We start from the raw sequence: 24,607 nt of genomic DNA on the forward strand, positions 1-24,607 counted from the left end.
TCCTTCAATCTCTCAAAATCCTCTTTCAAATAGTCTCCACAAAAATAAACTCATGCCATGAAAAGAGAAAAGTGTTCTCTGTTGCTAATAGCTTTAATTAATCCACATGTGAAACTTGGTAGTCTAATATGAAACAAAATCTGAAAGTTTTTCTACAATTTAAAACCAAATACAAGGATTTTTTTAAATTGCAAATTGCTTCACTTAAAATTTCAGTGTGTTCCTGTTTAAGGAGGAAAGGTAGGGATGGAGACAGGCAAGGAGGAGGTGAAAATTAACTTTGATATTTCAATTTCTTCCTAAAAATTGGCTTGTTATTTAATGTTTATATACACAGCCAAGTATCTAAATCCAGTGAATTCCAGCTTAACTGCTTTAAAACTGCAAGCCCAGATCATATGACCTGTCACAAGAATATCTTTAAAAAAGCACAGACTTGAGATGCTGGAACAAGAACATGACCTTAACTGTTAAACACTTGGGAGGGAGGGAGGGTGAGAGGAAGGGAGGGAGTAGTGTTTCTGAATCACTTAACTCAGAGCAGCAGCTGATTTTCTGTGATGAAACACTTGCATTACTTTTGTAGCTGTAAAACCCTTTAGTCAATGAACTAATAGTTATCACTCATACCATTTTTATCATAAAACACTTTTTAAAAAGATGATATAAATCAACACAGAAGCAAAAATATTTAATGATATTAACTGCAGTTAAGTTTCTGCTATTTCTAAGAAGATACTCTTAGCTTTTTAAAAAGGTAACATTAATGAAACCAAGGCTGTTCTGTATGAACTATAATGCCTCTTATTTGATACTAAAAAAGGATAATTAACAATGAGAATCCAAAGATAAATTCCCACACTAGTTGGCCCAATTTAACTAGTCAAGTTCCACCTTATCAGAAACTCACTTTGGGGTACCTTTTAAGGAGAAGGAGATAATATTTCAACAAAACAGGCACAAAAATACCCCCTCACTCAGTTCTCTCAGTCTGCCTCAACACACACCGCCTGAGATGCCACCCTGCACTCACAAAGTAGGTATCCTTTGAGACTTTTTCTGCTCCTCAGACTTCTAAATACTGTAATTCTATCCTTTAGCTAAGACAATAGGGCACTGAAGAATCACTGGCAAAATTTACAGTTTAACTCTGAAAGTGATACTTGTTTTTATTTTTTGACCTGTTCTTATGATGAGTCCTATTGGGCTGGAATCAGTTATGCCCTCTGTATAGAAAATATACCTGCTAAATATTTTGTTAAACAAATAGCAATACTTTCTATTTCAATTTTAAAATATTAGCAGTGACAAGAGAAAACTTTTGGAAAAAACTTTCATAATGCTTCCCTACCCTACCTGCCCTATCCTATAAATTCTTTCTATAATTAAAATATTAAGAATCATCCATTCATGACATCTATTATGAAGAACACAGACCCCTTCCTTTCTGGAAGTCCTCTGAAAGCTCCCATTATAAGTTCCATGTTACTCTAAAGTCTTCTACAAGCCTTTCACATTCTCCTTGTGTCCCTTTCATTTCTGCTCTACTGCTGCTATTGCTAAGTCACTTCAGTCGTGTCCGACTCTGTGCGACCCCATCCCTGGGATTCTCCAGGCAAGAACACTGGAGTGGGTTGCCATTTCCTTCTCCAATGCATAAAAGTGAAAAGTGAAAGTGAAGTCGCTCAGTCCTGTCTGACTCTTCGGGACCCCATGGACTGCAGCCTACCGGGCTCCTCCGTCCATGAGGTTTTCCAGGCCAAGAGTACTGGAGTGGGGTGCCATTGCCTTCTCTATTATTTCTGCTCTACAGATGCCAATTTTCACCAGTATTTTTGCATTTTTCTATTCCATGGCTAGATTACTAACAACCCCCTCCCTCCCTCCAAGACCTCTTTGTTTCCAATGGAGAATATTTTCAAATCTTTTTTGTTTGTTTACTTGTGTTTCTTTCAATTATTTTCCCTACGGCACCTTTCCAAAAAAGAACCCCCCTTTTTAGATTAACTCACCAAATTTTATTTCTATCTATATTGCAATAGACAACCATCTTAGGTAATCATTTCAGCTACTCACTAACTATCTTATCTCTTTTAAGTAATAGCCCCTCTCTTTGAGCACTAGAGCTTCGTTGTTGCTGATGCTGTCATTAAACCTAGGTATCTTGAGTTTCCTGTTTGGGCACCAAATAAGCATTCAATGAGTTTATTCCACTGAACTTAAAACACTATCATTTCACGAATGAATACACTGAAGTAAAATAAAAATCTAAATATGAATATAACCCAGTGTTTGTTGAGCTTTGTTTTTTGGTTTTTTGATAACTCATTTATCTATAAACATAACCCAGGCTTTGGTACATTTAGAATTGAATTCCTCAAGGGAGAAGGAAAGCATTAGGATTTCTGGCAAGTGAATCTATTTCGTGGATAAAATTCAGTCTTTGGAGGGTCTTACTATTGATTATGTTATAAATACAAAGAAATACTGCCAGATCAACAGTCCTAACCTTAAGGGACGCTATGACAGGAAAAGTAGTTGTCCCTGGAGGCCAGCTGTGGCATTTGGAGCCAGAAGCCTGGCATACATCATGCAGAAGGCATAGACTATATTTGGTGACATGACTCAACCTAGCCAAATATAGGCAACTGATACAGTGTGACTCTGGGGAACTACACTACCAAATTCTACAGCTTAGAAAAGATTCAGATTCCAAGTAGGCATTTGTGAGTTGGAAAGAACCATTATTTACCAACCAGAATGACTAAGAATTACTGGGGGGAGGAGGTGCTCAAAAGAACAGTATGTACTATCATAACTATCATATTAAGACACTAACTAAAGTAACCAAGTTAATAAGATGAAAGAAGGAAAAAAAAAAACTAGGAGGAAATACTCTAATAAATCAGTATCTCTTATTTTCAAAATTAGGTAAAATAAGTTATTTTCTAAAAACTAACACAGGTAGTATTGCTACTGATGATGCAGCAGGAAATGATATAATAAACGCTGCCATTTCAAACACACAAGCAATAAAAAATATCAAATGTTCTACAGTGCTATTAGATTTCTCGCTATGACCTTCTCTTTTTCAGTCATGCGAGCATTGTTGGGAACATGGTATAGGCCAAGGAAAGATAACAGGGGACAACTCTGCAAGGCTGTGTAAAATGCAGCCATGCTGACCAAAACAGTGACAAACAGCCTGGAATTCTGAGTTAATTTTGTTAGATACTAACAAAAAGGGAGAGGTTTTCAGTGGACAGGCTTCCTTGATGGCTCAGACAGTAAAGCATCTGCTTGCCATGTGCGAGACCTGAGTTTGATCCCTGGTTTGGGAAGATCCCCTGGAGAAGGAAATGGCAATCTACTCCAGAACTCTTGCCTAGAAAATCCCACGGATGGAGGAGCTTGGTAGGCTACAGTCCATGGGGTTGCAAAGAGTCAGACACAACTTAGCGACTTCACTTTTCTTTCTTGTCAGTGGACATCACTAAAATTTCTCACAGGGAAAGGACAAGCATAGGTCCATTTCTAAGACATATCAGTTTATGAACACAGCACAACACTCACACAAATATATTCATACATATACATACACATTATTTGTTGTTGTTTAACTAGAGATGTTTCTCCTGGTTCTGCTCTTACTGCCATAAATAACTGTTTAAAGGAGGTGCTGTTCCTGTCTTTCTACATTCGCTGTTTCTACCAATATTGTCAGATTTGCAGCAAGATGGCACTGTGGGGGCCTGCACGACGTAAGCAAGGCCCAAGAAATGGTAAATTCAGTTTCTGAATACTAACTTTATACTTAAATGCAGAATACATATCAATATGAACTGATAAAAATGTGCTCATTATGTTCTATCACTTAATGATACAAAGGTCATTTTGTGTTTTATTGTTGGCATGTGGGAATATTAATTCCCCGACCAGGGACTGAACCCGCTGTGATCCCAGCATTTGAAATTCACAGTTTTAACCACTAGATCCCCAGGCAAGTTCCCAAAGATAATCATTTTTAATAATTTCTTCCACTGACCTAAAAGTAACTCCACAAAGCATAATCAGTAACCTTATTCTACCTCATGACCTATCTGTGATACAATCAACTTCCAGTAAAGATGTTTCCATGCAAAATTATGAAGGAGACACCAGCTGGGACTGACATCAACTGGATGAAGGGTCTTGCCCCCCTCCCCTAAAAGCCATTTAAATTACACACAGACACACACGCATACACACAGAATTCAGACTACACAAAACCCCTTTCCAGGAGAGATTTGACTTTGAGTCTGGAGCTTGTAAAAAATATTTTAATTCTCTTGCTTAACTCACTGCCATTTCTCTTCTAGATACTCTAGATATTCAGAACTACTGGCCCATTAACTTTCTCATCTGGGTCCCTTCCTTGTCTAGAATGCCTTCCTTTCTCTCTGTCTCCAGTGTTTCACCACTCAAGCCCCCTCCCTTTTATCCAGGTGGCGTCTTTCTTAGGCCTCACATCCTATGGAAGGTACTTGCCCAAAGCCACCTGCTTCTTGGTTCAGACAGCCCTATCGGCTCCATACAACACTCTTTACACTTACTATATACTGTATTTAAATCACCTATTTCTAAATTCTCTTCCTCTAGGACAACAAAATCTTTGAAGACAGGTTTTGGGTCTCACATCCCAGAGCTTAGAGCAGAGAAAGGCACTCAATAAAAAGCTGTCGAATAAATAAAACAGAGCTAGCAGCTAGTGGTCTCTCTGGCATGAAACAGACAGTGCAACGTGTAGAGCTGGACCAATCTCATCCAGTGAGGCAGGTTCAAGTCACTCAGCTTCTCTGAAGTAAAAACGGAGATATTTCCATGTACATGTGAGAAATTCGTAAGATAACTTTTGCAGAATGCCCAGAAAAGTCCCCCTGGATAGATTAGGTGTTCAATTAATAGTAATTCCTTTCCCTTCAGTAACTTAAAAGCCAGAGACAATTAACAGTTTCCTACTTGTGAGAGAGAGAAAGAGGAAGGATTCCTCCTTGCCAAGTAAGACCCAAACTGGAACCCTGAAGAAGGGAGTGGCCATCTGGGGGATTTTTCAGCTTCAGAGAAATGAGAGTTTGCTAATATTCTAACTTACAAACAGGGATATAATTCTTTCAGGAGATGAGAGAAAAAAACCTAACTCTTTTCTTTTATGATGGCCAAACTGGCAAAGTAGCAGCAGTATTTTAGGAAATTTAGGAAACTCTGGAAATTCAACTTAAAAATATTCTTTTCAATAAAAGCCAAAGAGGAGCTTCTTTTTGTGCCAATAGCTCAGATTTAATTTTTCAATTGTGATATGGTAGCTGAAAATCAGAGTATAGAGGGGCAAAAAAAAAAAAAAAGACAGAGAAAATAACATTTTATCTTTAAGATAAGTAAAGTCAATGGGCTATGTTTCTACAGATTGAGGAAGGTTTCATAAGGATTGCTTTAACTACAACCGAGGGCAGGTACAAAGGTGGAAGATCTAAAAGCATCTAAGAATTTCAGGTAGAAGGGAATGTCTAGAGAGACACCAGCAAAGAGCTGACCCAATTAAGGAAGTCAAAAGATTTCCTACTGCCAGTAAACCTAACAACAAACCAGCAAGCAGGGAGGCTATTTTTATCCTTGCCAGAGGCCTTCTGACTCTGGATGCTACATTCAGAGGACACAGCAACAGGATAACTTGCCTTAAGAGGATGTTATGATACCAGCGATTAATGGCAACTTTTCAAGCTTTAAAATATTAGGCATACTTTTTATTCAAAGTAAGCCAGTCAAAGCCAGTTAAAAAAAGAAAAGATAATATAACGGAAAGAAAAGTGGAAAAACAGACCGATGGGTAGTAAAAAAGTTTTAAGCAATCTAGAAACAAAGCCAAGGCAGTTAAAATTAAAATTAAATTAATTAAAATTCTATCTTGTAAAAAGGTTGACTAAAACAAGCATGTGTTATAAGAGACATATTTTAAAAGAACCAGTGGTTAAAAATAAATAATTGTAAAACTGACCTGAAGGTAAAGATTTTGAGAAGTGGCTCCCTGCACTGACACAAAGATCAAGACAAATTTATGGAGTTCCTAGGGACTATAAAATAAGTTGCTTGCAAATGACTGAGAACTTTAGAGACAAGCCACTCTCAACATTGGTTGCATGCGTGCCGCGTCGCTTCAGCTGTGTGACACTGTGGACTGTAGCCTGCAGGCTCCTCTGTCCATGGGATTCTCCAGATAAGAATACTGGAGTGGGTTTTCATGCCCTCCTCCAGGGGATCGTCCCGATCCAGGGATCGAACCCAAGTCTCTTATGTCTTCTGCATGCACAGGTGGGTTCTTTATCACTAGTGTCACCTGGGAAGCCCCTTAACACTGGTTACTGAAGTCCAAACCCCAAAAGCAATCAGCAGTCAGTAACTGGCATTCTGCATACACACCTATCAGAAACACTAATCACTTACTGAATATAAATTCTGATGACTTGATTGAACCTTAACATTCACTTGAATTTCATATCTAGTTTCATTTGTTATTTCTCAAAAGGCCCTGTTCTTATTTTCCTTTATTAATACTAAAGGCACTTAGTCTTCCTCTTATTCATTAGTCTTCAAAATTAAATAATAAAAAGGCTGTTCGAAGATGTCTGCAAGTTATCTGGAGGATAAGCTGCATGAGGTCGAGTCTTATTTTTTATTTCCTGACATATCCCAACAGGCTAAAATAGTGTTTGGCACTATCTGCTTGATAACATATTTGTTTTATGAACAGCCTCCCATAACTTTAGACTTTACATATATATTCAAAGTGGTTCTCAAAGCAGAATGAGGGTGGGGTGAGGAGGGAAAGCAGTCTATCTGAATCACTTCTGGAATAAACATGCTTAAGTCTCACGACAGACCTGGTGAATCAGAATGAGGAAAAAGAAAAAGCCAGCTTGGAAAAGTTCCCTCAAGATTCCAGACCTTCACCCTCTGAAAGGTACCCTCCAATAAGAAATTGGCAGGTGTGTGAAATCTGAATTTTTACAGAAGATTATGATAAAATACAGATTTTAAATTCTGTCCCCAGTTTCCTACAAAGAAATTAAGACACTTGAATGCCTAAAGTGTACTAAAATAAACATTTTTAATGTTTGTCTCCTCATAAATGCTGCACATAAATATCTATTTTGTGGCTACTGGACCATCAGCCAGAGGCTATGTGTTCCCATCCTGATTCTCTAGGCACCAGTTAGTCGACTGACTTCCAAAGCTATTGTATCTCTCGGAACTATAGTCTCTTCAACCATAAACTGGAGACCACAAAACTCACATGGAAGGTTATTGTAAGGCTTAGAGATAATTTTCAGAAGGGGCAAAGCATAAAAGTCAAAAAAATGGTATCAGAAGTAATTGCCCTTTCACTTGAAACTTGTTGTTAACACTGCTTCCTATAAAGAATGTCCAGGTCCACATCAAAAAAGAAATATATAGACCAGCATCAAATGTGCACTGTGGTCTACTGCTACCCAATACATGGAGCGGGAATTTAAGCTGAAGCTAAAATGTAGAAGTACTACATGGCTTGAAGAAGGCCCTCTCCCCCTCCTAACAAGGGCGCCGTGTTACCCCACACCAGGGTGCACCCCCGTTGTCACAGGGCTCCCTGTGCCCCTGGCACTATGCCAGCTGTAATCTGAACAGTTCACACCCCTAGCCATGCTTCAAAAAGCAAAAAGATGGCTACAGATGCCCCCGGAGACAACATTCCAAAATGCTAGTAATACGTGGTGGAGATAAGCTAGGATAAGGTAAGTGACTCCTTACTCCCCCTTTGTCCTCATCCTCATCATTTTCCTCTGTGGAATTCCTTTTTCAGTTATGTTCTTTTTGGTAATGGGGAACATTCTAATGGCAGGAGTTTAAAGCTGAACAATTAGAGAAGTTCTCCACAGCAGTGTTTCACAACATTTCATAATTATTAAGACCTACGCTAATCAAAATTTTTGCAGAGGCTCCCACCATAACTGAAGCCCTCAAGCCCCACTCCAGTGGATATTACAAGTAAAACCATCACAAGAAAAGCCCTTAATAATAAAAGGTACTGTGAATTCAGCAACACCTTTAAAAGCATTTTCACTGTATTACATCAGCACCTGCACGCTTTAAAAGATAATCATGCCACATACACACACCACGTCTGTCATCTAACCGGGATGCTTGGCTCTAACAGTGTCCTGAAGTGAGGTCGTTCAGTCATGTCCGACTTTTTGTGACCCCATGGACACCAGGCTCCTCCGTCCATGGGATTTTCTAGGCGAAAGTAGTGGAGTGGGTTGCCATTTCCTTCTCCAGGGAATCTTCCCAACCCAGGGATCGAACCCAGGTCTCCCGCATTGTAGACAGATGCTTTACCGTCTGAGCCACCAGGGAAGTCCAACAGGTTCCTGGATCCCATCAAATAATTACCATGGCGGAAGAGGCCCATGATCCACAAATTAAGAACAGAAACATTACACAAAGCCAAGTGTAAACAACTGCTTTCTAGACATAGCATTTTTAGCCTGTCTCAAAAAGAAAAAAAGCACTCTAGAAACAAAGCCTCCACCCAGCTGAGCAGATCTGATTTCTGGTTTATCCCTTCTTCCAAGCTACTCAACAGTAAATGCTCACATGAAACCCATATGCTGTTTCCAGTCATTAAACCTTTAACCTTGACATTTAGGAATACCATGCCAGAGACTGTGAGGAATTGCTGATAGTAACTTAAACTTCACTAAGTTCAATCCCTTCACTTCCTCTTTTAGGTGAAGACACCAAGATTTAGAGGGAAGTGACCAACTTAAGCCATGTAACTGCTAATGGCAAAACCAGGTCTTAATACACTCCTCAATGCTTCTCTTTATTTCTTACATTTTGGGAATGTCTACTACAAGCTAACAACTTCTGATCTTTTACAATAAAGACATCAAGTGGCCAATTTATAAGTATCTCCATTTAATTAACCATGACAGATATTTACTATTTGGAATATTATAGCCAGTAGAAGTAAAGACTTTATTTTTAGATTCTTTATACAAATTAACAGTAATTAATCATGGCTGCTCTTCAGAAGATCTGCACTTTAGTGCTGGTTCTCAAGAATTAAAAAAAAGTTCCTCTATTTGGTTGATTCCTCCTTCTCTTTCCCAATGTACAGCAACTGGCATCAGCGCAACTGGATACCAAAGAGATTATGGAACGACTTTCCCTTCAGAGTTTCACTAATGTTCTTAATTGACTGGTTACCAGGTAATACACAGAATAAAAAAGAGACCTGCTTTTAGAATGGAGTGCACTGATGTGCAACTGAATTCAGACTCAGTCTGTCAGACAAATCAGACAAAATAATGAAGCCCAGAGGCAGCCAGGCCATCTCCATACCTGACCTGAAAAGTAGTAACTAGTTTAAAAGTGAAAAAGGAGAGTGAAAAAGTTGGCTTAAAACTCAACATTCAGAAAACTAAGATCATGGCATCTGGTCTCATCACTTTATGGCAAACAGATGAGGAAACAGTGACAGACTTTATTTTGTGTGGCTCCAAAATCACTGCAGATGGTGACTGCAGCCATGAAATTAAAAGATGCTTGTTCCTTGGAAGAAAAGCTATGACCAACCTAGACAGCATGTTAAAAAGCAGAAACATTACTTTGTCAACAAAGGTCTGTCTCAAGGCTATGGTTTTACCAGTAGTCATATATCAATGTGAGAGTTGGACCATAAAGAAAGCTGAGCGCCAAAGAATTGATGCCTTTTAACTGTGGTGTTGGAGAAGACTCTTGAGAGTCCCTTGGACTGCAAGGAGATCCAACCAGTCTATCCTAGAAGAGATCAGTCCTGAATATTCATTAGAAGGACTGATGCTGAAGCTGAAACTCCAATATTTTGGCCACCTGATGCAAAGAGCTGATTCATTGGAAAAGACCCTGATGCTGGGAAAGGTTGAAAGCAGGAAGAGAAGGGGACGACAGAGGATGAGACGGGTGGATGGCATCACCAATTCAATGGACATGAGTTTGAGTATACTCCAGGAGTGGTGATGGATAGGGAGACCTGGCGTGCTGCAGTCCATGGGGTCTCAGAGTCGGACACGACTGAGCGACTAAACTGAAGTGAACTAGTTTAAAACTAGTTAAAAGGTACTCCTTTTGCAAATTTTTACTGCAGAACAGCTTCAAGTTCATCAACACTTCTCTCTTTTCCCTCTTTTAAATTTGGTAGTGAGGAGAGTGGCAACATGAGGGGAATAAAAAAGGAGTAGCAAATAAAGAAATTAACAAATCAGGTATATACAACTGATCAATGAATCAACTGCCTACAATATTTAGGTTGAGATTCCATACATTTCAGGAAGAAATAATTTGTGGCACAGTTAAGCAACTGTTCTGCTTCCTGTTGTTAAATTGAATGCAAAGAGAATCTCAGATATTTTTATGAGAGCTATGAATCATGTGGCATGGCTTCCCCTCCCTCAATGTCAGCAAATAACATTCTAGGATTATATAACAGGATTAAGGAAAGTCTTAAACCTTCACAGACAACTCACCATTGTATTACTCCATAATCAAAAGGGCTTTCATTATGCAGATTAATAGCATATAGAGCTGTTCTAGTAGCTATCAGGAAATGAAACAGCAAGTCACCTCTCTACAGAATTTTACCATATAGAAGGAAAAAATAGAAAAATAATAAGTGACACTATCAAAAGGTACAATATACTACTGTTAATTTAGACATGAGGCATGAACAAAATGGATCTCTATAAATGTTCTGGACCTCCTTCTACTTTTTATACAGTAGGGAGAACCCTAATATTTTGACACTGACAACCTGCTGACAAAGTCTGAAAACCTTACTACTTAAATGCTATTCAGATTTCACTTCTGAATGGAAAATAATATTATTATCTGTCCACGTTGTAATATCTATATTTATTAAGTTTTACACAATACTTAATGTGAAAATGTACATTATAGAAAAGCACTCATAAAATTGCTACCTGATTGCTGCTTGGGTTTTGATATGGTATTTCGAAGTGTAAACTGTCACATATATTTATTTCTTTACCAATAAATATTACCAATTTACCAAGAAATTTACCAATTTCTTTACCAATAAATATTACCAATATTTATTCCTTTACCAATCCTTGCCCTGAATGTGAGTCTAACAAAATTAAATCACAACAGCCATAAAGTATATGAGCTTTAAAACAGCTGCAAAAAAAAGAAAAAGCTGTGTGAGTTAAAAGCATCTTTAGAAATAGTTAGGCTTTTTAACCTTTTAAATAACATAAAAAGTTTATTGTCACTTTCCCCTCTGGCCCCCTTTACCTTCACTTCTCAACTGGGTAAAAACAGTGTTACAATAATGTTTTAAGATGCCTACTCAATTTTCCTGGACCAAATACGATTCTTTGTGTTCAACGTTCAGGATTAAGATATGGAGACTGCTTGAGTAATTATGGACCGATCATGGATGACATAAGACAAATTCCCCTCTTGTGACACCTACTAATATGATTTTCAGAACAAGTAAGAACAAGGGTCAATATTTCATCACCAACACGTGGAGGGCAAAGGATCACTACTTTGTATTTACCAGCACATGTTATATAAAAAGTCCGGCAGATGAGGATATGGCCAAGGCACAAGGGGCATTTAGTATGAACCAGGTTGGTTTCAGTTCAGAGGTTAGAATAAGGAAGACTTCAGTCTCAGGCTACCAGCACATCAGTATTCACAGACATCCCATTCTGTTCTCCCAGGCATTTCCCTTTCCCCTCCTCCCCTTGAAAAATTTAAAACAAAACAAACCTGAAACAATAGCAATCCTCCAACCTGGAAAAGTACAGTCACACAGTTTGAAACCCACACCTTTGTAAACTCTGAGTACACAGTGCTATGAGAAATCAAAAGAATCCTGAGCAACACTGAACCAGAAAGGAGTGGGTCTGAATTCAGAAACCAACCTGCACCAGGAATAGAAAGACAATCATGGTCCACCACTTTGTCCCCTCCTTCCTCACAAAGGAAGTTACCTCAACGCAGAAACCCAGGTCCCATCCTTCAGCACAACTAAGCAAAAGAAAAAGACTGTTTAGGATGTTCCATTTCAGCAGTCAGGAAAGGGAGAGTGCAGAAGGAGAGGAAATCACTTCACTTCTCAACAGTCACACGCAAAGTTCACTATAACCAAGTTTATAAACTGTATTCTCTGCTGTGTGCCTAACTCCATTACTCAAGAGGCTTCTAAGAGTAAGGCAATTTTCTCCTCCCGAGAGCCCTCCGCTACTCACTCCCCTGCTACGCTGCTTTGAATTATTTGGTATCATCCAAACTGAGGAAGAAAGAACCAGCCAGGTTTGCAGGGCAGCTGCCTGGAAGACTCTTGAGTCTTCAAGGCTTGTAGTATTTAAAGATACTCCAATTCACCAGAAGACATGTGATACCACATAATGGTAATTTGCTAGGAAAGAGAAATTTGACTATGAATCCAAGTATAATTTAGTTCCTTTGCATTATCCATATCTTCTTTATGGTACTTTGTATCATGCACCATTAAATATGGTGCATATTTAAGAAAAATATGCATTGAAGAAAATATGCATTTTTCCTTGAAGAAAAATGTCCATCTAATCCTTTAAAAAGGTGACTGGGGACTGGGTTGCATAGTAGTACATAGCTGTCTTTCCACAAACTGCCACTGATTTAAACAGAAAATGATGAAACACTGTAAGAAATTATATCCCTCCACCACTATTTCAAATAATTCATTTTAATAGTGTAGCAATAGAAATTACTTTGTAAAAAGTTCCTTTCCTATTTAAAACTGCATGTACTCTGAAACTCACATTTATAACTGAATATAAAATTTAGTCCTATTTTCAGAAACTCTGATGGAAGGTTTCTAGAGCTATCTCAGTGTACATAAAGTCATATACAGTATCTGTTCAAAACATCTGTATCAGTATATAACACCTGTTCTTGAAGACACAGAACTACGTGACTACAATTTTACATATAGGAATATGAAAAGAACTGTGGACCCAAGGAAAATTTAAGGTTTTCTGGTTATTACTTATGACATCTTCTTAAAGTAGCACTAACTTTACTCCTTCCACTGCTGCAGAGATACAGAATTTAAGTAATTATTCCAACAGTCTCTCTCTCACAGTGACACAAAAAATCTCACTCAAAATTATCAAAACTGGCTTTGTGTACTCAACTTTCAACTGACTTTCATGATTTTCTTCTAGAGAGATTATTTTAAATGGTTTTTCTTAGCAACAAAGAAAAGAGGCACAGATGGAATCATCACTTGCGCACTTGTTTTAGCATTTGTTTCAAACAAATTCACACATATGAAAAATAGTCAGGGGAGAGCCCTCTAATTTAATGTGCAGATAAAGAAAAAAATTCCCAGAAGTTGTTTTAAAATGCAAGGTCACAATACCTTAAGCAGTCAGGAGTTAAAATACATAGCATTTGAGGGATAGTTCCAGCTCTTCAATTAAGTTCTTATTAAATGAATACATGACGCAAGTAAGGCACTAAGGTTTAACTGTACAACACACTCCCACACTTACTCAACATATGCAATAGGTTTCTCGGGCACCAGGGGAATATGTAAAAGACTGGCACTTTTAAATAACTTCCATTTCTGAATGCAATCATCATTGCCCACATGCAAATTAAGTATTTTAAAATGCCTGAAACTCAGCGAGACTGGGATAGATAACACTGAGCTCCCCCTTCCAAAACCTGGAAGCAAGATGCATTCTGTAACAACATGAAGAGTAAAAGACTCTAATTTCACAATATTTTGAGGAAAATTAAAATGGTATTCTGATCATAACTTAGTTAATTAATACCTGAAGAACAACTATATAATGTTTTGACAATTTACAGATTGCCTTTGTTCACTCAATAATTTTGCTGTCTCATTAGGCTTTCCAGTGAAATGAAGCAAACTGGATATTAAATTGTTTTAATATATAGGATTTAAAACACTCAACCACTAATATGAAACTATGGATTGTTCAACTGTCTGACATCTGATAGTTTTCTTTCTGACAATTTGTCTCTTTATTCCAGTGCTGTCTCCCTCTGCTTCCAGTAATAACCATAAACCAGAAAACTGGTTTATGCCTATATTCCTTTATTCCATTCACATACAGAAAAGAAAAAAAAAGCCCCTTAATTTTTAGAGAACTCTCCTACGTATACTGAAAATAATACCACTTCATGAGTCTTTATTTCTCTGTGTCCACGCTATGCTTCAGAGACTAAAAGCAGATGCATTGGCACGTGATTTTAATCTATTTCATGCTGCTCCATTTCTAAACAGTAAGTATCAATTTCACAGGAAACAGAAAACACAAATAGCACTAAGATACAATATTTCCCAAATAAACATCTCAGCATCTACAATGGTAAAAGATTTTCCTGTCCAGGTGAAGGAATTATTGATAAGCCTAATAATTATTGTAGCAATGTGCAAGCTGCCATCTCGGAGATAACTCAAAAATTGGTGTACAGCGCAGGCTCTTAGCTTATGAGACTGGGTATACAATGAGGAAAATGAAATCGGTCTCTGGGGAAGAACTGCTACAGATTGTCACTGGTGTTAGCTATGGAGAAGGCAATACATAATTTCATGGGTAAAAATAACATACAGACATGCCAGCTGATCAGTGAAAGGACCTAGAGATAAGGCAGAGGGAGGACCTTTTCCTCTCAGAGGTAAACCTCTGTACATGGAAAAGATGATAAGAAGCCTTAAAATTCTTAGAGAAACTATTTTTAAATAAACTGTAGAAAAAAAACCTAATGTAAATTATGAAATGAAAGCTAGCTATTCCATTTGCACATTTCTTTTATCTTTTTAAAGGCTGAAACAAGCCAACTGGAATCAACAGCATATTCATTAAAAAACTGAAAAATTATATTTGAAAGTTGAAAGCTTCTAAACATAGACATATTAACATCTTGTCTGTTGATGGCAAAAATAAAATTTTAAATCCACTTTATTAAGGGAGTTTCTTTCCCCCCCCAAAAAAATAAGCTAATTTAATTTTTTTTAATGTAAATAAATAACACAGCCTTACAAATTCATTCAATTGACAGATCTTGTATAAATTTTAGGCTTTATTATTTAAACATATACACACAAACCACATATCTATGTGGGATTGCAAATGAAAATAAAAATAAATGAAGTCATTCAAAATACATTTTATAAAATCATTTTAAGATAAAATGAACCCAAATATAAAATCTGCCTCCACATGATAGTTTTTTAAAAATAATTTTCATATTAATTCTTTTAATTGCATCTTTATACCATCTTTCTTAAAACCATATTGTTCTACACAGAAATAATGCCTATTTTCTGTCTACTTTATTTCTAAGGAAGCAAAGCACATGAAGAGGCCACTTATTTCCTTTAAAACGGATAGGCATTATTACTTTAAAAGGAAAGAGGAGAGTCTGACAAGAAATAAAGTGTTCCCATGAGCAAAACTGCACTGCAATGGACTACAATGGTACAAAGTTCATCATCTTGGTTTAAAAAAAAAAAAATAAAGCACAACTACTGTCTGACATTTTAGGACCATGAACTCATCTATGAAGTCCTTACTGCTCTTAAAAGGAAAAAATACACAAATTCATTTAATATGCTTAAGTCACCTTGGCACCTAATATTGAAACTGGTTTTCTCATTTGATAAGCAAGAAAACAGACAAATAGATGTTTAGTAATAAAAATCAATACCATATATTGAGTGTTTTCTCAATGAACTGGGCAGTATGCTGGATTTTACAGACCTATCATATCATTTAATCCTCTAAATCACCACAAACCAGTGGCAGAATGGCAATTTAAATCCCAGTCTCTCTGGCTTGAAAACCCACGGTCTTTCCATTCTGGCTTATTTCCTCTTATAAATCACAATTTTACAAAATCTTTGTGTTCCCATATTAGATCAATCAGGTTTAATTCTGTCACCAGACTTATCTTTTAATTATCTCTAGAAAATTAGTCTAGGTAATTATTTAGGTAAATATTGGTAATAAGAAATTAAAAAGGGAATATGGTGTTTCAGATAGTAAAGACTACCTGCCTGCAAGGCAGGAGACCCATTTTCAATCCCTGGATCAGGAAGATCTCCTGGAGAAGGGAATGGCTACCCACTCCAGTATTCTTGCCTGGAGAATCACATGGACAAAGAAGCCTGGTGGGCTGCAGTCCATGAGGTCACAAACAGTCGGACATGACTGAGCAACTAACACTTTCTTTTCATAGAATAATGGCAGAAGTTTACACAATAAGCCACTTAGTGAACTAGAAAAGAAAAAATAAATCTGAGTTGTCCTGACTACATCTGGTAAACCAAGCAAATGTTGTTAATCCTACTGGAAAAATGTGTACAAACTCTTATAAAAATACTAGAGGCTTACTTCTTAGAAGTGAAATGAAGTGAAGGCCACTCAGTCGTGTCTGACTCTTTGCGACCCGATGGACTATGCAGTCCATGGAATTCTCCAGGCCAGAACACTGGAGTGAGTATTCTAAAAGGAATACTGGAGCCTTTCTCTTCTCTAGGGGATATTCCCAGCCCAGGGATCAAACCCAGGTCTCCCACATTACAGGGGCATTCTTTACTAGCTGAGCCACGAGGGAAGCCGTACTTCTTAGAAGCACGACATAATAAAGTGTTTATGACTGCTGCCATTTATAAACTGTTTCTCTGATAAAAGACACAGGCACTTATCATGAAAATGAGTTCTAATTATTATCCCTAGTATCTACAACATAAGAGAAGAGGTTCTTAAAAGAAGTTGCTGATTAAATCAATTTAAATCAATTAAGGAAACAACCACAGATTCACAGCAAGTTACAAAATGTAGTACAGAAATTCTGTGTACTCTTTACTCAGTGTCCTTAATTGGGAACATCTTATGTAACTATAGTACAAAACCAGGAAAGTGAGACTCTACAATCCACAAACTATATTCGGATTTCTCCTTTAGCTACTTTATTTTAAAGTGTGCAGTTTTTCTGGTGCTGTGAAGAGCCTTAGACTCTCCTCATTTTTCTGTTGGGAAAACAAAGGGTCAGAGAGGCTGAAGGACTAGCCAAAGTCAGAGTGCTAAGAAGTGACAAAATAAAAAGCCAATTCCAAAAGACCATCTTTCCTCAGAAACAAAGCATACAACCCCACTGGAGAACATCAGAAGTCCATGAGAAATTCAGTAAAGACATTCAAAATAATCCTATTTCAAAATCAAAGAGATACATATTTTTTCACATATTAGTTTTCATCCCTGCAGACTTAAAAAAATTTCTCATTAAAAAAGTTACTATTATAGGTCTGCTGAAAAACAGTTTTACTGCATCAGAAATATGATAAACCAAACAGAAAGAAAACTAGGCCAAGATAGTTACCACTTAAAGTCATAGGCTCCTTGCCACCTTTGATCCTAGTACAAAGCTGTCTTGGCAAAAAGCAGGCTCATAAACATTGAATGAATGAACAACTTAAGTGATAGGACCAAATATACCAAACAACCCAAATGTTTTTAAAAACAAACAGGAAAACTCTGCAGTATAATAAAATGGGAATTTTTGCAGAAAAATGTTTATTGTGTGGGGTAGTTTTCAAAACATCAGAGCTAGAATGGCCCTTAAAGAACACCTAATCTGGTCATTCTCAACTCTGGCTACACATGAACATCATCTGAGATCTTAAAAAAAATCATAAGCCCCATCCCACACTTGGAACAGTGCCCAGGCATCTGTGTTTTTAAAGTTCCCCATTATTAAGTCCCTTATTATAAGAGTGGTTCTAAGTACTTTATTAGAGACGAAGAAACTGAGGCCTAGTCAAACTGCAGTATCTTATTCAGTAAAAGAATTGAGACCAGAATCCAAGTGGGAATAGCATGATTTTTTTAACATAATATATAAAAAGGATTTCAAGAACTACAAAGTTTCATTTTAACTTTGAAACTGTTGGCCATTTTAAAAAAAAACGTGAAACTAGGCCAAAAGATCTATCAACATTTGAACTCTTCCTAGTGTATAGTTATTGTCATTGGTGAACAGACACACAGGTGAGCAATACTAAGCAGGTTTTGCCTGAAAGACTAAAAAAATGAGAAGCATGGCTCCCATCTTTCCAGTTAACTGCCCTCCCTTAGCAATTAGTACTCTTGTAGTTCCCTTAATTGGTATTGTAAAGAGCTTACAGTGGATGTCTATCAAGTAAGTTTGATTTTTGAACAAAATGAGACACATGTATAAAATAGATGGAACTGGATATTTAAAATGTGAACCTATAATATTTGCCATATTGCTCATCAAGTTACACAGATAATAATACACATTTTACACTATTTACTAAAATCAAATAGTTACATTTGGAAAATTACCTTTAATCGAATCATTTTCAGCTCTCATTATGTCAATGAGTGAACTCTCCAATGAGTGCATGTCAAAAGTCCTGGGGCGATCCTGTAAACACAAACAGCCACAAACCACTTTTAAAATAGGATATAATTATAAAAGAAAATAATAAGCTGCATCTGATGGGACACAGATCAAAAAGCAGGAATCTTCTTCCCTCTCCATGTAGGGCACATTATTACTACATTTTATTTTTAACACTTGCAAAACACCAAAATCACAAGTACCCAAGACTCAGCAAAGACTGACTTGATTTCCAATAATAATCATCAATAAAAGCATTACTTTCAAGAACAAAGCAAAAACTATTCTCATATGGTTAAGAATATTAAATACATATAAAAATAGAATTCATAGACTTTCTCTGTCACTTAAGATTTCAGTAATATGGCAAAGTTTCCCAAACTTGTTCCAGCAGTAATCTGTTAAGGTGACATCTACATGTGCTATTCAGAACAGCTATATTTACTTATAAGTCAAGATCTGAAAATAGTCATCAAATGTCTACAAGACCATTAAGTGGCCAAGTAGTCTTGATTTTTCTGCCATTAGAATAAAGGGAAGACAGGATATGGAGAACACTGCTGGTCTCAACCCTTAACAAAACGGACTTCATGAGTGGGTGAGGAAAATGAAAATATACAATCATGCTGATGCTGCGGCATTCTTCAGGGTATTAGAGATCACTAAAACCAAAGTTTAGCTTGATAGTGAAAGGAGATGAAAACATTTTCAAGTTAAATACTAAGGGGAAAGCAGTACAATACATGTTTCTGACCTACCTTGAGAATAAATATACACCTACAAAGATTATTAAGTTTATTAAAGAAAAAGGGGCTTCCAAAGGAATTTTAGAAGCATGATTTCAGAACTCGCTCTTCAATGATATTTTTCTCTCATTACTTTTTAATTCAAAGTTTTGGCTTTTTAAAATAATATGCCTAATTTTATCCCCCCCACCCTTTTCTTTCAGACTTGCTAGGATCTCATTTTCCACATTCCAGCTAACTTCTAGAACTTTAAGTTTGATAGAGTACTTCCTCCAACTTTTGATCATTCTGACATTTCTCCTTTGTCCTTCTATAACACTACTCACCCTGTACTATTATTATTCTTCCCTGAAATAGGGACCACTCCTCCTGACCCCACCCACCAAACAGATATCCAAAAATGTTCACTGTTATGGGACACAAACTTTTTTTTTAAGTTCCACAACCTGAAGGGTCCAAGGGTAGTTATACTTGGATATAATCTATATTTAAAGTAGACAAAAAAAATAAATAAATAAAGTAGACAGTGTTACAGGTTTTTTCCCCTGTGATGGCAGGGGATAAAGATGGGAAGGGGAGTAGATGTCTTAACATGCTCTTCTGCTCTAAACTAGTATGGCTCCCCCAGAATATCTTTCCCACTTTTCCTCCTGATTCTTTCCTCATTGTCCTCATCTTCTCAATATGGTCAATAGAGAGAGGCAAGAGGACAGGTGGCCAGAATGAGAACTTCTAAGTGTGTTCACATAAAGGAGAAACTTCTGTATTTAGCCTTCCTCATCTCAAGCACTGAATTAAATCAAAACTTTATTGCATATTCTTTTGGAAGTCAAGTGGATTTGAGGCATAACTGGAGAAAGAAGTTAAGAACAAATTCCACTATCTCATTCTGCAGTCACTGGATCTGTCCTGCCTTCAACAATCTATAAGTCACACTCAAAATCAGGCCAGCCACTATCTCTATTTCCACAACAAAATCAGTCTTGGAGACACTAATGCTCAGCATCTTCACTTGCCTATGTCCTCTGACTGTCGGTTTCCCAAAGGTAGGAAGTATGTCTTACATCAAACGTTCCCCACGTGTACAATTCCCAAAGGGTGATGGTGTGTTGAGATGTTCATCTCCTCAACACACAGGACTGCCCAGAGGGCCTGATGTGGCAGGAACTCCCTGGCAGACAATTTCTGCTTCTATATTTTCCTTTTCTATGTATGCCATGACGTGAAACAGGCTGAAAAGCCTTGTTCCACGTATCTGTATCACTGTGCCTCACACAGGGTCTGGCAGCTTAGAAAGCACACACGTTTCCTCAATTGATGAATGAATGAATTTCTTTGAGTAATTTTTATTAAATGTTGGAAAGTATTTTTCCTCTCCTATTTCCTTGAGGTTTGTTTTTTAAATCCCCTTTCAGAGCTGGGTGGGGGGTAAGTAATCAAAATAAAACTGTAATGGCTGTGTGGGAGATGTAAGAGGAGACCTCAGCCTACTTTTTTTAATGCAACTACAGTAGTGAGCAACCTGTGAACTTTCAGGACTTACATTTTGCCAATCACTGAATGACAAGAGCACCCAAGAGAATCAGTTGGAAAAAAAAAATTAGTGTTTTTATTTGGTTTGTTCAATGATAGCTGCTTCTGGTAAGTCAAGAAGCATCCTTTTCACCTAGAGGTTTCCAAATGTGGTAGTGGAATTCAGCAAAGCCACTGCATACCGCCCTGCCCCAGGACTCTCCAGACTATTATCTAAAACATAAAGGTTTTTGCTAAAATAACAACCACTGACTTATGATTGGTAGAGTACATTAAAACTAAAATCCTAAATGAGTATCTAAATTTTCAGTAGTGCTTGGTGGAATTAAAAAACAAACAAAAAACCCTCTATCCTTTTTATACTTTTACTAGCTTTCATTTGTCACAATTTAATATAAATCTGATAAATAAATACCAATATACAAACTCTCTGACTCTCAGATGCAATGTGTTGAGAAGAATTTTCAGGCTCTGAATGGATTTAGAAGAAAACAGTGCCTCAAAAGACACATGGAAATGCAAGATACAAGTCCTACTGGCACAAGAACCACATTTTTGCCAACCCTGGTCTAATATGTTCGCTTTCCTCGTAGCTCAGTGGGTAAACAATCTGCCTGCAATGCAGGAGGCCTGGGTTCGATTCCCTGGGTGGGAAAGATCCCCTGGAGAAGAAAATGGCAACCCATTCCAGTATTCTTTCCCAATATGTCTAACATGTACTACTCCCTTTCAAATTCAATCTTATTTGAAATTATAATTATTACAACTACTTTACATTTATATAACACTTTGTTTCTTATGATGCTATAGTAATTCAAGCCACATATTTTGCCAAATGTTCTGTTCTCAGACAGGATCCAAAGTTTATCATTTTTGATTACTCACTGATTTTTCTCTATTTTAAATACCCGATTTTACCAAAAGGACTAAAGTATAAACATCTGTGCCATTAAGAAGTAGATGGAGGGGGACAGACACAAATAAACCCAAAAAATAAGAACAGACAAACAATGCTGGTTTTTCTGCCCAACAAAAACCAGAGTGTCAAATCAAGCATGTTCTAATTTCTATGTTTCATCCTTTGATTTTGCCTTTTTGGTTTGCTAATTGAGCCAAACATCATAACCATTTATTTATTTTCTAAAATTCACTTCCCAGAAAGTAGTTATAAAAGAGATTGTTAAATAATAGAATTTTCTTCTATTAGAATAGAAGAAAATTTCTTCTAATAGAATAGAATCTTCTTAATTTAACTTGAGATGGTGACCAAAATATGGACATCAGCCTAAATCCGTGAAGCATCAGACACTAGGAAGTGTGACATGTCATGTGAGCTTGGGCACTTTCATCCTCTAGACCTCATTCCTGATCTGAAACAGGAAAGAGTCTAATTAAACCTCTAAGGTTCCTTTCCCAGCAACAAAATACATTTGTATTTTAGCTTTCCTATATCCTAAAACAGTCTGTGCTCTTTCAAGATTTGCAGTTTAAATTATAATGAGTTTGGCAGGAATCGAAGATGTGAACGAGGATGACTGATGAAAGTTTATAACTTCTTGCCCACAAAAAGGTGGGAGTTAATTAATTTTATTGATTAATAAGAAAATGAACTCTTATAAGTCTTAAAAGGACAGTCACTATGTTTTCATTATGCTATACATAATGCAAAATAACAAGCTTTATCAAAAAAGAAAAAAAAACCCAATTTATTGAAGGGGGAATGTTCTGATTTCCAATAAAAGCTCAAAATAAAACAAAAACACTGATGACTCTACTTGCTTCAACCCGCCACTGCCAGTTTATCTTGGCAGCCCACAGACAAAAGCAGATCTATTCTTTATTGAGAATCTACTAAGTATCTGACAATATTCTAGATAGTTTTTAAATACTGTCATTAGTAATCTTCAAACCTCCTTATAATTTAGATTGTATTAACCTCAATTTTGGAGAAGGAAATGGCAACCCACTTCAGTATTCTTGCCTGGAGAATCCCACGGACAGGAGTCTGGGGGGCTACAATCTATGGGGTCACAAAAGAGTCGGACACAACTGAGCAATTAAACAACAATTCTCAACTTAATGATACAAACTAAGACCAGGGAAAAACACAGTTTATTGCACAGGTAGATTACTGCTTAGTTCAGCAGCTTAGTCTGGATTCAAGAACCCAAGTTTCACTCCAAAGTAGGTGGCGCTACTTTGGGTAAAATAATGGTCATGGCAGTCAAAAGACCACACTAATTAAGATACATATTAGAATAAATGAGACACTCTGCCTGCTTGAAGGGTCCTGGGGTGAGGAACATGCTGGCTAGTACCTAGCAAATAAGAGGCACTCAAGCATGACTCAATAAATGAAAAAAAAAAATGTATATAGGAAATATAGGATAATATAAAACTAGAGATACTAAAAACATAAGAGATAGAAGAGACCTAACATGCATCTCTGATGCTTTTGAACTGTGGTGTTGGAGAAGACTCTTGAGAGTCCCTTGGACTGCAAGGACATCCAACCAGTCCACCCTAAAGGAGATCAGTCCTGGGTGTTCCTTGGAAGGACTGATGTTGAAGCTGAAACTTCAATACTTTGGCCACCTCATGCGAAGAGTTGACTCACTGGAAAAGACCCTGATGTTGGGAGGGATTGGGCGCAGGAGAAGGGGATGACAGAGGATGAGATGGTTGGATGGCATCACCAACTCAATGGACATGAGTTTGGGTGAACTCCAGGAGTTGGTAATGGACAGGGAGGCCTGGCGTGCTGTGACTCATGGGGTTGCAAAGAGTCAGACATGACTGAGCAACTGAACTGAACTGAACTGAACATGCATCTCTAGGTTAACTAGAGCCAACCACAGGAGCAGCAATGGTAGTAGTGGTAGTAATATCAGCAGATAGCATTTATCAAGATCCAATGCTTTACATGCATAATCTCATTTAGTCCTCACAAAATTCTATATAATAAGTGTTCAGTTATTATCCCATTTCACAGATGAAGGCGTAGCTTAGCATGATTAAGTAACTTTTTATCAATGTCAGGTTAAGCAGAGAATGCAGAACGAACCACCAGCCTGACTTTAGAAATGTGAGCTTAACAACCACGAAAGAAAATAAAAGACCACCAATTATTTTCAAGGCTCAGCAAACTTGATTACAATGCGGAGATGATTTTTTTCTTTTTTTTGGTAACCTCAATTGTTGTATTTAATATATTGAGTTGCATCAGTAACTGGTTGGTTTCAGTTTATGTCATCTCCACTTCACAGGGCAATTTCTAAAGGAAAACCCACAAAAGCCACTATGAAAATCAAAGTTGATAAAAATAACCTTCTGACAAAACAAATTAGCATTTCAAAGAGCAAGACCTGTCATTTTAATATACACCTGAATAAGTCTGACTGCCACAGCCAAATAAGAAGATTTACATCAGCAAGTAACTGATGACATGGCTTTTTGCAACATCCCAGAAATAGCCACAATAAGCACATGAATCTGTGGGTCTATTACTACCAGGAGGAACAACCTGATTGCAATTATGCCACAAACCAAAATTACAATTTCATAGACTTTAAAAAATATATCCAGATGAATAATAAAAGCCAGTGTTACTCACACTTAAGAGAATATCAGAATCATTTGGCGGTCCTATTGAAACAGCCTACAGAGTCAACACCTAAAGTTTTCCATTCAGTAGGTATCAGTAGGTCCAAGAATTCACATTTCTACTAAGTTTCCAAGTGAAGATGGGGCCCACACTTTGAGAACCACTGAGTTAAGCAAGTCCATTCCACAGGTTAATT

General features: G+C 37.2%; 1 protein-coding gene across 3 annotated transcripts in view; it reads right to left on the reverse strand.

Annotated features, from left to right (window-relative positions):
- CPEB4 (cytoplasmic polyadenylation element binding protein 4) overlaps positions 1–24,607 on the reverse strand; it is a 69,575-nt gene that overhangs the window by 30,880 nt on the left and 14,088 nt on the right. For all 3 annotated transcript variants that reach the window (XM_065905149.1, XM_065905148.1, XM_065905147.1), the window contains exon 2: positions 18,471–18,552. In XM_065905149.1, coding sequence (XP_065761221.1) covers positions 18,471–18,552 — 82 coding nt within the window. The remainder of the gene's footprint in view (positions 1–18,470; positions 18,553–24,607) is intronic.

Source organism: Muntiacus reevesi, chromosome 14, assembly GCF_963930625.1.
Source record: "Muntiacus reevesi chromosome 14, mMunRee1.1, whole genome shotgun sequence".
NCBI lineage: Eukaryota > Metazoa > Chordata > Mammalia > Artiodactyla > Cervidae > Muntiacus > Muntiacus reevesi.